This window comes from Pelecanus crispus, chromosome 7, assembly GCF_030463565.1.
Source record: "Pelecanus crispus isolate bPelCri1 chromosome 7, bPelCri1.pri, whole genome shotgun sequence".
Lineage (NCBI taxonomy): Eukaryota > Metazoa > Chordata > Aves > Pelecaniformes > Pelecanidae > Pelecanus > Pelecanus crispus.
Window position 1 is genome coordinate 19384543 of NC_134649.1, and position 13211 is coordinate 19397753.

At 40.5% G+C, this 13211-nt stretch overlaps 1 protein-coding gene across 2 annotated transcripts in view; it reads right to left on the reverse strand.

The window, feature by feature from the left end:
• RORA (RAR related orphan receptor A) overlaps positions 1 to 13211 on the reverse strand; it is a 398251-nt gene that overhangs the window by 17669 nt on the left and 367371 nt on the right. For both annotated transcript variants that reach the window (XM_075713910.1, XM_075713909.1), the window contains one exon: positions 3081 to 3166. In XM_075713910.1, the coding sequence (XP_075570025.1) occupies positions 3081 to 3166 (86 nt within the window). The remainder of the gene's footprint in view (positions 1 to 3080; positions 3167 to 13211) is intronic.

Consider the following 13211-nt stretch of genomic DNA (forward strand, 5'->3'; position numbering starts at 1 on the left):
AGAAGAGCAACAGGATCAGCAAAAGTCAATTTGACAAGAGCTTGTCTGTGATTTCATACATGACATAAATTAAGATTGCAAAATAGGTCTTTGCAACTAAAACTTCACTTTAGGTTTTAAATAAATTATATTTCTGGTGGTTATTAGTATTTACGCAGTAGCACTTAAGTTAATGTTACTATTAAGTAACATTGAAAGTTCACAGCGAACTGGAGTGAAAGCTGGTAAGAGCTGAAAACATCCCACTTTGCTGCTGCTGCTGTTGCTGCCTGTAGATCATTCTTGACAGGCCTGGCTTGAGAGGGCAGCAGCACATCTGTTCACTTCTGATGGCTAAGGCCCTGATCCTGCCATCTGATGCACATGGATGGGTTTGTAGCACCTGTGCAGAACCTCACTGACTTCTCTGGGACTGTCTGTTGGTGTAGGACATCAGCTCCAGGAATCAGAGCGCAGGACTGGGAACTAGGTCTTCGTAGCAAAGTACTTTTTACAAAAGACAGTTTAGCACAACATGACGAGCAATGTAAGCATGCTCGAACCTGCAGAGATCATAGCCACAGAAAAGCTGGGAGAAAAAACATACCAATACACACACCTGGCTCCTTTGGCAGAAGCCAAGCTATGCCAACTTTTTCACCAGCCAAAATAGTTCTGTTGGGTGAGACTTTGTTGACATTACTGTGGAAGAGCACCGCACAAACAAAATCCATCTGCTACAGTTGGGCATTTTAAATGCTGTCTAGGCCGTGACCATTTAAACTCTTCCTCTGACTTGTGCCCACTAGCACTCCGCTGTCTGTCACTACTTTGCAGGTCATCTGGGCTCTGGCATTAAAGAAGGGTGAGCTTCAGAGTTATTTCCCTCCTGAAAGGGAAATAACTTAGTTAACTAAGTTGATATTCATTGGCTTTAAAATTTTCCCTGAAATTGTATGGCTAGAAGACTTTATTCTGCTGCTCCAAGAGAAGGAGAAAATGCCTAACTTCATCCACTGGGCCACTTTCACACACACTCTGCTTTCAAGGTTCAAATGGGTTTCAGGGTGCTGAGCATACTTGCCTGTTCGCCTTCCCTTCTGCCGCTTCCCACCAGCTGACCGTTCTGGTGGGATTCTCAGGAGCAGACCAGGGATTGCACAGAGCTCCCAGAGAACTCCATTTATACAGAATTCAAAGGAAAACGGTTTATTCTAAAACGTACAGAACTGCGCACACATTTCTCACTATCAGACTAGCATCTGTTGTTCTGACTGCTGGAGGTACACAAAGGAATTTTCTCCTAATAACTCAGGTTTGCTTTTATTCCTGGGAAGTACAGTCACTCTGATGGAGGAATGCTCAGTGGATACGTCTGTCTCTTACCCGCAGTGCTAAGTGCCTACCAGCTATGTACTAACTAATGTGACTGTGAGTGTGGTGTGCTCTGTTGCTTCCTTCTGCATGCAGCTGTCCTGCTGCTTTTGGTGGGGGCTTTTCTCACATACAGGATTTCAGAGAAGGCAAGGCCAAAGACCTGCATGAAGACGAAGCAAAAGATAATAACGGCTGGCAACTTTCCTTTCTTTTGGCAGCTTGTTCCTGTTCTGCAACAAGCCATGTTGAGAAAGGTCTGTTTTCTGCATAGATGAGCGTTAGCATTATGCTAACCTCAGCCTGTTGACAATGATGTTGTCATGGATCTTGAGGCAGCCTCTCAGGTATACTGGTCCCAGACCATTTACGAATTAAAGAGGTCTCAGACCTTGAACATAACTCGATACTCTTTGATGAGATAGTCATACAGCAGAATTCTCACTGCAAATTCCTGCCACTTCACACAGCTGAAATTTAGTAAGTGCTGCTCAACCACATAAAGCTGAAAAAAGTAACCAGTTTATTACCAATGCATTTTTAGTGCATTTCTTGCATTTTCCACAGCAACAGCAGTTACAAAGGGCAGAAGGTGCTGTCCTGTATCATTCTAACATTCTTAGATTTTTGTTGTTGTTGTTGTTTCCTTCCTTCTTACCAATACTTCCATGAGACTGAGAGAATGTTTTAATAAAAACACAAAAAAATCTTCCACGGAAAAACACAAAAGAAATCTCTATAATATGAAAGCATGGAAGTTAGTTTTTGAAGATGGGTGGTAGTATCAAGCATGTCAGAACAGCAGACTAAAAACTGTCATAAATATAAGTTCTTCACACCTAAAGTGTAGATTAACAGTGGAAAACCTATCAGCATGGGATTGCAACATGTACATACATGAAGAAAGCAACAAGCAAGAGCACAGCTGTGCACACCGTGCCGTTCCCAAGCTAGTGCTGTAATTCTGTACCAGTGATAAAAAGGAGAGATGAGCTTCACAGCACTCTGGCCTAGTGTTAGTGTTGTCCAATTTAATTCTTGGTTGTGAGAGACAAACTAAACGAAATATAAACACTTCTAGTGTAATCGTTGTTCACTAGAGTTACTGAAGGTACAAATCCAGGAAAAAATCCAAAGCCTAAACCTTACGCAGCAACGGTTGCATTGCAAGGAAGCCCTGCTTCCAGGAAGACCTGACTATGCTTAGCACCAGTAGCACGTGTTATTTGTGCAACATCATCTTCCATACCAAACAGAACAGATTTATAACTAGCAGATTACAGAAGAAAATTGAGAAGTTGGAGAGCTCTCACATATTTCAACACAGCTTCTTAGTATTTCCAAAGCAAAAATGGAGAGGGAGATTCAAGAAAGCCACAAACTCCCTCTCAAGTGAATCCACAGAACAGATTCTTTGTGCTGTGCTAGAAGCAGATCATCTTTCTGTACCTGTTCTACTTATTCACAGAGAGACAGTTCATGGCACACACGGCACAACTGCATGATTTTTGAAGCTTGTCCTGAAATGTGTGTGTGCGGGACAAAAATGCCATATTTAGAACTGAAATAAGACCAGTACATCAGAATCCCCAATTGATTTAATATTCTTTGAAATGGAATCCACCGATCCAACTTTGGTGCAATGCTTGCTCTTTAAAAAAGGAAGGAAAATAATCACTATCAAAAGGCTAAATGCCGTTTTAAGACTTAATATTTGAGAAGCTTACCTTGCAGCCTTCACATGTAATGACACCATAATGGATTCCTGATGATTTGTCTCCACAGATCTTGCATGGAATAATTTCAATTTGAGCTGCAACAGAAGCACGCAACCAGTTAATTACATTTTCTTTTAAACACCTTATAAAAGCATTCCCTGATCAGCATTTGTACAGTGAAAACTAATAACCTGCTAAACATTATACTGCATTAACTATTCATTGCTGAACTGCAAGGGTCCCCTAGAGCTTTGGACTAAATTATGGCTGCTCGTTATATAATAGCTTTTGGGTTATTAAAATGGGTCATTTGAGAAGGTGTTTAAGAACCCACAAGAAGGCTAGAATCAGCATTTCAAAGCCAAAAAGAATAGGAGAGTTCACATTTCGGCCAAAGAGCCAAGACGACACTGGAAAGGTTTCTCCCAATCTTATTCCTGTGAGATCGTTACAGGTAATTTTTAAGTTTGCCCTGCCTGAAAATTAACACAACTCCTTTACCAGAGGGGCCACCATCATGCCATCCAGTTCACGACTGGCCAATCCGAAAGAAAAGTAACAAGGTAAATAGCAGCTACATTTTACACAAGAAATCCAAAATTCACATATCTGAAATGAAAGTGAATTAGCAGTACATATGTGTATTAGCTACCACAGAACAGACGAGGGAGGAAAATACAGCAGTATTCTCATCAACTTACAAAACCAAAGGAGTCGGCGCAGTCTGGAAAATCCCATAGAGGTATGTGATATGAAAGCCCCGATCTTTTAAATTGAGCTTCATACATACAAAACATACCTACTAAATTCAGTGCATGACAAAACTCTCTGCATCTATCTCTGAATCACAGCACCTTCCCATCTGAACACATGGATTTAAGAAGGGACTCCTGCATGCTCAGGAATACCTCTTCAACTGCTTTTGGCTGCAGTCATTTTGCTAGCAAGTCTTTTTGGACATGACCATGCTGAGACAGCGCTTTACAGTATCAACGACCAGCAGTCCACATCGTACATATGCTTGCATGTGCTCACACAAACACAGACTGCACGCATTAGGTAGATAACCAAAAAATCCCGAGAAAGCACTTCCTCTGCTGCAATGGTGTTCGGATCAGGCTACGTTAGTTCTCCTGGACTGGCTTAGTCCAAACAGGAGTACAAACACAACTCTTGCTGTGTCTCCTACCGTGATATATTAACAATGAGAAGTGCTGTTAATCTCCTGTGAGGAACTGAAACCCATTCACAAGATGCCTGATTGTTTCGGAGAGCTTTTATTCCTTCCGGTTTATGGCTATCCAGACTGTGACAACACACACAATGGCATCTAATACTGTCTTACAATGCATTAGCTTAACTTTAGTTGTATGCTTAACACTGTTTTCAAAAAGTCATGTCCACTTTTACAAACATTGCATTTTACATGCCATTAAATCCCTAACTGACTGACTATTATTAAACAAGAACCATCTTCCAATGCTACTGTGTACTCCATTTCATTGCAGCCCAATATCATAGCTCAGGATCAGGCCAAAACTGTAAGGTAACTATAAACTAGAAGACCAGAAGACTTCTAGCACAGCACTGACTGTGCTAAAATACACCTTCAAAATATTCACCAGATGACATCAAATGCAATGCTTGGTGCAGCTGAGTGGTACCCAAATAGCACCCATTTGCTCCCAGGAACCTAACAGCAGCTAAAATGCTCTGCTGAGGAAAGCAGTGCCCAGCAGCTATGGGACTAAATTGCTGTTTTCCTGACAGTTCCATATCAGCAGCTTTCCAAATATTTTCATACAGCAGGACACCACTTGCATCTGCTTCCATCATAAGGATCTTTGCATTCTTGACCTTTAATCCCCCATCTTCCCCGCAGCCACAAAATGATAGGCTGAAATTAAAAGGTCTGATTAGGACACTTAAGGAAGGAAATACTTCTTCCCTGCAGTCCTCCAAAAACTGTTTTAATTTTACTTTGCTCTCAGCTAACACATTAAACACAATGGAGCAGGAAGTGAACTACTAAAAGGGAAAAATAAAGTGTATGCTATTTTATTAATGTGTTACATTAATTATTACTAGAGCATCATATGTTTATGAACAAAGCTTCGAGCAGAAAGGGTAGCACAACCCCACTTTACATCAACAAATTGAACAACAGAATGACATACACAAAAACTCAAAATTTGTATAACATGCAGTTCAAATTCAGAGAGCAATCCTGTGGGCAAATTCTGGAACAGATCTACCGATTCCCAGTTGTGCCGTTTCAATATATGATTGTTTTTCTACACTGCTTCAGTGAATCAGCAGCCTTCTCCAACTTCTTTGACAGGGCAGTGACAAGGCTTATCTCAACAGCTACGTGGCAGTGTATTTTTTACATTTCACTTTTACGTATATATAATTACTGCCTTATTTTGAATAGGTATGATATAATTGGATCTTGTTTATCTACAATCTCCAGCACATTAGTTAAATCACCCATGAAGCCTGCCTATGCAATCCCTATTTCTTAAGCAAGAGGACATTTGCAAAGGGTTTCTGAAGGAATGTAACATGCCTTCAAAATGATGGCCTAAAGCTAGGTTACTAATAGCCTAAAAGGTGCCATAATTCGTCCTAAATGCATTTTCCAGGGTGCTTTACTGTTAGAAGAGAATCTCTACAGATTCACAGGCTCCAGCTGTGCCAGCATTTGCCGACCAGTGTGTGTATTAGCAGCGGCACCAAATCAGGTATAATTTTAGAATTCCAGATTTCCTCACATCTACTGCATCTTCAAGGTACTTGCTTTCAATTAAGCATGCAGCATTTAAAACTTTGCCTTATCGTTTCACTCTGAGATACAGGACAGTGGGGTGAAACTCGGAAGCATACATCGCTTGGGACTGCCAGTTGTATTACAAGTTAATGCGTGGAAAGACATCAGATCAATTACTGCTCCACGTGGTTGCCTTTGCAAATCAACTCATTGAAATGGAATCCCTGTCGCAAGTTCATACACTTTCCATATAGCACGAAAGGACTTAGATACTTTAAACTTACTAAATGCAAATTGCCTGTGCCAAGAGTATGCATTTTTCTTACGAGGGTGAAAATATTTTCCCCGCTTTTAACTTTGACATGCAAATATGTACTTGCTAAAACCTTGTTCTTATGCAAACAAGGCAGGTGGGAAATATTTTTACATGTCAAGAATATGTTCCAACTTGGTTTCTCACATTCCCAGAGTTACTTAAAGCTTCCTACTGTGCTCACATTAATTGTACCTGTTCTGTGCTTACATATATTTATATGGTATATTTTCCAAGATTATATAAAATACTCTAATTCATGCTTTAGACTAGAATTAGCCTAAATTACAGTTTACAATTTCTGTCTCCTGGGGTGGTGCTCAGGCTGATTCTGGTTCATGCATGAGCAAATTATTTCTTAAATATGAATCGCAGAAAAAAAAAACCCAAACCCTCTTGTGGTTGCTTAGAAACCGCTACAGATACCCAGGTGACAGATGTAGTTTGTGTTCCCAGATTAAAGACCTAAGAATCTTTCACACCCTGAAATAACAGCGGTCCAGAACACCACCAAGGATGTCCTGTGCCAAAGGCAGCAATGAATAGGAATAAAAGCCCAAACAAACCACCAGGAGCAACAAATGCAAGCTCAGGCACAGAGATCCACTGCAAGCATTGAACAAGTTGCTACAGAAATGGCTCCTGAGAGAGAGAAGTGACCATTAAGGGCCGAAGGTAGTAATCGTTACGAACTGATGTCAAACACAGGGCAAACGCATCTCCGTAGTGGATGTCAGATGCCCTTTCCGAAGATCTCTCAGTGTATGTGACTTAACATGCAGCTAATCCTATCACTGGAATGTCTGGTATCTTCCTTCTGCCGTAACGTCACCTGATCTTCATTTCAGAGCAGGAGAATTGTGTGCAGACTCTTTTGTTTTGCTCAAAATCAGACAGAACAGGAACTTGAGCCCAAGTATCACAGGGGAGAAAAGTCTGTGTTTTTCCCCGAACCTTTCTTCTTCCTCCATCCACTGTGTCCTCACTTGGCAATTGTCTGAAGTAGCTCTGGTATGCTTACATTATACGATTGCCTCCACCTAATTCCTAGTGAACATGCCTACCAGCCAACCAGAGAGAGCACTGAACGACATCTTTTGTTGGTATCCGGAACAGAAGAATATGCCTTATTCCCTCCTACTCCAGGCTTCACTTCTTTCCCCAAATCTGGAACAGTTTCACTGGGCTTGCCTGCCTTTTTCAAGCTCCATCCCCCAACCAACCCCTCCAGACAGCCTCTCCCTCTTTATTAATTCCCACATCATGAAACGCTGCTTTATTCCTTGTCTGGTTTGAGCAGTAGAGGAGGAAAGAAATTTAATTCTGTATTTCTAAGGAAATGCTCTGTACATGCTCATCATAATCTTTAGTTTCTTCCTTTCTAACTCCTTGGACAGACTCCAGTCAGGGCAAGAGCCTGTACAGCCAAAGAAAGCACGGGGCATCTTTCTCCCCAGTTCTGCCATTTACGTAGAAACACATTGAGCCTCAAGACAGGAAAGCGTATTACCAGTCCTCCCTGAAGAAAACAGTTTTCAAAAGAAAAAATTATTTTCCAAAGACAGAAGTTTTTTCCTCCCCATTAGCGTGTCTGAATGAAATGTTTATTTCTAGTAAATTAATTGTCTTGGGGTAGAAAAAGGATTTTTCCCATTCCTCCTCCTGCTTTCACAGTGTTATTTCAAAATTGGACATTCACACAGTTCATGGCTTTTTTTCCAATTCACAATAGATATTAAACCTCAGATTTGGTATCCTGGGAAGGGCTCTTCAATGGAAGCAAAAATTGGTCCCCACTTCTGCCTTTTAAGTGAGATTCACCTAGCTGACCTGAGCTGAGCTATCTTGAAAGTTGGGTAATTAGCTGAAGTTAATTGTTGTGTCTGCTTCTAGAGTGATGAGGAAGGGAGGAAGAAAGAGAGAGAAAAAGAAAGGGAGGGAGAAAGAGAAAGCAAGAAGGAAAAAAGGAGAAGCAGCATGCTTCATCTCATTCAAGACAAGCGAGACGAACCCCTGAGCGGGGATGCCTCCTCTTCACTCACCAGAGAAGGAATTTAACAATACCTTAATTACAAGCCTGACTTTTAGAAGGTGAAAGTCAGGCGAATCCTACTGCTTCTTACTGTTTTTTAATTGAAAAATTCGCATTTTCTGGAAAGGAAAACCTATGTCGAAAGCGCTCCCTTCCCCTCCTGTGGTACATGGGGTCCCAATTGCCTGTGTATGCTGGTATCGAGATAAGAGCATTTCTATAGAGTTCCCCATCACAGCTCCCACCCTTCAGCTCTCAAGGCAGCAATATCAAGCAATTCCAGGTACACACATTCCTTTTGTACTCAGTAAAGATGGACTTAAGCACATACTGGTTAGTCCGCCGGACCGGTCTGTGTTTCTTACAACCTCTATGGGCACTGAGCATCCTCCTCCAATCCACTGGCTTTCTGGGGAAAGCAGCCTAACCAAAATCGCTAGCTGAACTGAGGGCTTTCCTCCAGGTGAGATGGGGGTTACGCACAACTGCTAGGGCTGCAGCTGGGATCTCCTGGGTCTCAGGGTACTGCTTAAGAAGCTATCCCTTCTTTGACTGCAAGAAAAGTTTAAATTCCTTTCCCTGAATGTGGCTCGCCTGTCCGCCGCTTCACAGGGTATGCACAATTTTGCAGCTAATTCAGAAGGGCTTTGAAATAAATACGATACATATACAAATTGGGCTAACCTGCTTCTAAAGGGATGCAGTTGATGCCAGACATCACTGCTAGCGCAGTGTGTAAGTATATTGATTAAATTAGGAGGCATACATATTCACTGACATATTCATACATATTCATTGACTCAAACAAGGGTACTGCATGTAATGTGGTATTTAAAGCAACATAATATCTGATCACAAACTGAATTAACAAGGAATGATTTTACTATATAATATTCTAATCTTCCTGCATTTTCAGCTTCATTACCTAAATAATTTGCTCTGTCATGTACCCTAAGTAATTTGAGCTGGCTGCAAATTACTTGCCTCCGAACACCTGCAGCTTACAAACGCTGCAATTCTACTAAACTGAAAGCCAGTGGCAGCCAGCTCTGCCCATGCCATTAATATACTATGTTAAGTGGCCATCTGTCCACTCACATATATTAAAATACTTAAACCCCATGTACTTCTAAGGATGACAGCTGGTTGGTAGATGTCTGAGGCATTTTTAGAACACACAGTGAGTGTTTTGATCAAGAGCTGATGGAATTTACCTGCCCACTCCTTGTGTGAAGGGTTTGTTTATTCTATGTACAATCCCCACCGTAACAGCATTCTGGCCACAAGCAGGCCCACTGGAGAGTGCAATGATATAGCTAGTAGAAGTAGCTCCAGAGAAGAACTAACAAAGCCTGGTATCCTAGGGATTTGTGTCTCACGGTCGGATCTTCTGGGGTCCAGTAAGGTTGAAATTCCAGCAGAAGCCTTCCCAGCACGTGGGACATTCCTTGCATCTAACCTCTGCTTTACAGATTCTCCTGTCTATAGCTGAGCTTAGGCTGTGCACTGTCCCTCGGTGGAGTATTAGTCGGGTATCTTTCTGGGTGTTTTTTTCAATTTTCATGAAACATGTAGGAACACATCTTTGGGACTGCTGATGCTCTCGAGCTTGGCTAAAATGGTTTTGGAAATGAGGAGGGCTGGGGTGACGGGCAGAAAACCAGACAAACACAAACAACCTCTCCAAGCCTTGTTTCCTTAGGAAATCACGCTAGTAATAAAATAAAATAAATACTGAGGTTATGCTGGTACAAATCCTTTGAAGTCTGCGGGTGTGATGGGTGGAGTAGAAACGAACATGGCCACCAAAGTATTAATTAAAAGTAAAGTATGAGCAACACCTCAAACACAAGGCAGAAATGCTGCAATGCCAAGACTAGATCTCTGGGCCTGAACACAGCTGGATCCCTCTTAGTAGGTCACTTGATACTGTGCAGCGCTCCCTAATGCTAAAAACATTCAGCTTCAAAGAGTATTAAAGGAGATGCACAATAAATAGTACGGAACAACCTGAGCACTTTTGGGGCTTGCAAGACTGACTTTTAGGAATAAATCTAAATGCTTTCAATCTCTGTTACTGATTTGGACAGGTCGAAAGGAACAGGGCAGTAAGAGCTCATATTCTCATGCCAGAATCACTGACGTTTATGGTTATTGTTTTACTTTAAGCAAAGAAATTTTACTCACACCAATTTTAATTTAAAGAACGCACTGGCTTTAGCAAAGACACTTGAATGCCTAATGAAAGAAGGCTATATGGAAAATGGTTTGGATTCTCTATTAGGCAAAACTATTTCTGTGACGTTGTTGTGGTGAGGCCTCTGTATATTTTTAATGCTATATTCAAATAGAAACTTGCTGGAAAACCTTAACAGACCAACATAATACTCCTAATTCTTACAAAGAAAAATTAAAACAAAAAGAAATCCCAATACAAACAATCTAGGACTTCTGCAAGTATTTAGGAGCATAAACAAGCTAAAAACTGATTTAAGGTTTTCAGAGGAACTCAGAGAGATGATGTTTGCTCCCTCTCAGTCATGTGTGCAACACTGAGTGATTTTTATTTTCCTTCTGTATAACAGTCCTATATCTCTCCACTGTCTTGGCTTTATCCATGCAGAAATATTCTTTTTTGACCCAGCAATGCAACTTGGTATCTCAACATTTGTATCACCAAGCAATAGAAGACATATTTTTCCTTGTACTTTTGAGGAAAAAAAGACCAGCAATCTAGTTTGCAGCTGAAAACTAGATAATTTGATTTTCCTTATTGAAGGAATGACAGGTAGAGACAACTTTAGCTTGGGACTCCGGTCACATTATGAAACAATACCACAACCAAACTATAGTGTCAAACCACTGAACTACAAGCCTAGGCTCAAAATAATCAGGACTGATGCATCCGGATGTGTTCAGTTGTCCAGGAGCACAGAAAAGTAGTTCTTTGGAGGATCAATCTGTTGTTAATTCCTGGGGCATATAATTAACATCCTGCCAGTTTGTGAAGTCTAGGGAGTTCTGAAAGCTCCAGCTTTGTTACTACTTTCATGAACTTAAATCAAACACAAATCATGACGATGGCTGAAATATATACCAAGAGATGTACACTGCAGCAAGGTAGAGAATAATGATACTAACTCTTCTGAGGAGAAGATAAAACCAAGAAAAACCGAAGCACCAACTCTGAATACAGATCTTTTTATAGTGGAGGAGAAGATTTATTCACTAGATGCAACACACGGGCACAGTAACAAGACATAGTAACCAAACCTAGTGGCAAAGAACAAGAACAGGGAAAGAACGAAGGGAAAAGTGTTGCTATGCAATGTCCTATGCATTTCAAAACTAAAGCATTTGAAGACTAGTTTGATTATTTCAATATGGTCAGAAGACTTCTAGATTTCACAAAACACCAGTTTTGTCCCATAATATTTCAACTCTCTTTCTTGGTGGTTCAGGTGCTTATGCATAAACATTTATCCATCTTATTCCCCTCCTCTTCTCTGGCTGAAAATTAACAGTAGTTTTACTAGCTATGATGAACACAGTTTGGAGTATGATTAATTTGAAGACTAGGCTAAATGTAATTCTTGTTAAATAAAGCAATTCAGAAGAACAGTTTTTCACAAGAAAATAAAACACACTGACACTGCAATCATGTGACTCTCTTTAATGAATACAATACAGTTTTAATCAAAGCCCTGAACGGTATGTCAAGAAATAGGTACTATAATCCTCATTCTAGTGCTGATTTGCGTGTGAATGGGGATGCTAGTTGGTGTCTCATTTTCTCTATCTAGGTAATCAGGATAATTGTTCTTTATCACTACCTCTATCTACAGCTATCTTAGGTGACTGGTACTCACTGTCAAAACTTGGGTCTTGGTCTTATGACCCAAGAAACTAATGAGCAGACCTCCAGACAAACAAATCTCCAGGGTTTTGCACTGCTTAGATAAAAGTTGCCAGAAAACTATACAATAGGACTGCTAGTTGTCTGAATTTTGTTAGTTTCCTTTTTTAACTTTTAAAAACAAAGCTTACACATTTAATTACACAGCTACAAAACATCGCTCTTGACAAAATTACACAAAACACAAGTTTTAGAAGCAACATAGGTGCAAGCTATTACCACAGTAACTGCCACCACTGACTTTTTCTGCTCTGGTTTGCTACTGCATTTATTCAATAAGCAGCAAGGTAGTGCTTATGTCAGTCCATGCTGCATATTTTTACAGGATTCTAGAGTTCACTCAGGTTTTGACATCCCTAATTTCTTCCTACAGATAACCACTAACCTTGGGCATTTGTGAAGGGGAACACCTGCAGCATGGGTACAAGCACAGTTCTACTATGGTACAATCTATACCATGCTGCTGTGCTGCTGGAACAAACTAATGTATGTTGTCTGTCAAATAAAAAAAAAAAGTGAGCTGGTAGGCCAAGACACATGTGTGCATTGAGGCAGGGAAAGTGAGCTTCTACACTCAATCACACTGAGGTTTCTTGTAGTCTTTGCAACTTATTTTTCTCTTACATTGGGAAAAGCTAATCTACACTGATTTCTCCTTCCTGGTGTCTATATGTTGGTCTTCCATTTTGTAGTGTTAATGGAGAAGAAAACAGAAAGGGAAATTAGGGGAGCATCCCAACATTTCTGTTTATTTGCTTGCAATAGGAAAACAAAGAAAAACTTACCAACCAGTCATCAATTTTAAGCACCACTTCAGCAAGTCAGCTAGAAGTATCACAGCACAACCACCTTTACTCAAATGATTTTTCATAGGTTGCAAACAGTCTTAAATGATCAACACTTTGAAGGCAATCATTTTAGCCCCTGTTACAAAGCGTATAGTTACTGTATACAGGATTATGAGAGTAACTTAGTTGCTGGTTAAATTACAGTAGCGCTCATTATGGAAGGATCTTTTACTAGCTTTTTAGAACAGTAGTAAAAGGGTATGTAGAAAGTCTTAGACTTCCTTTTATACAATATGAAATGGCAGTAATTTGATTTTGTTA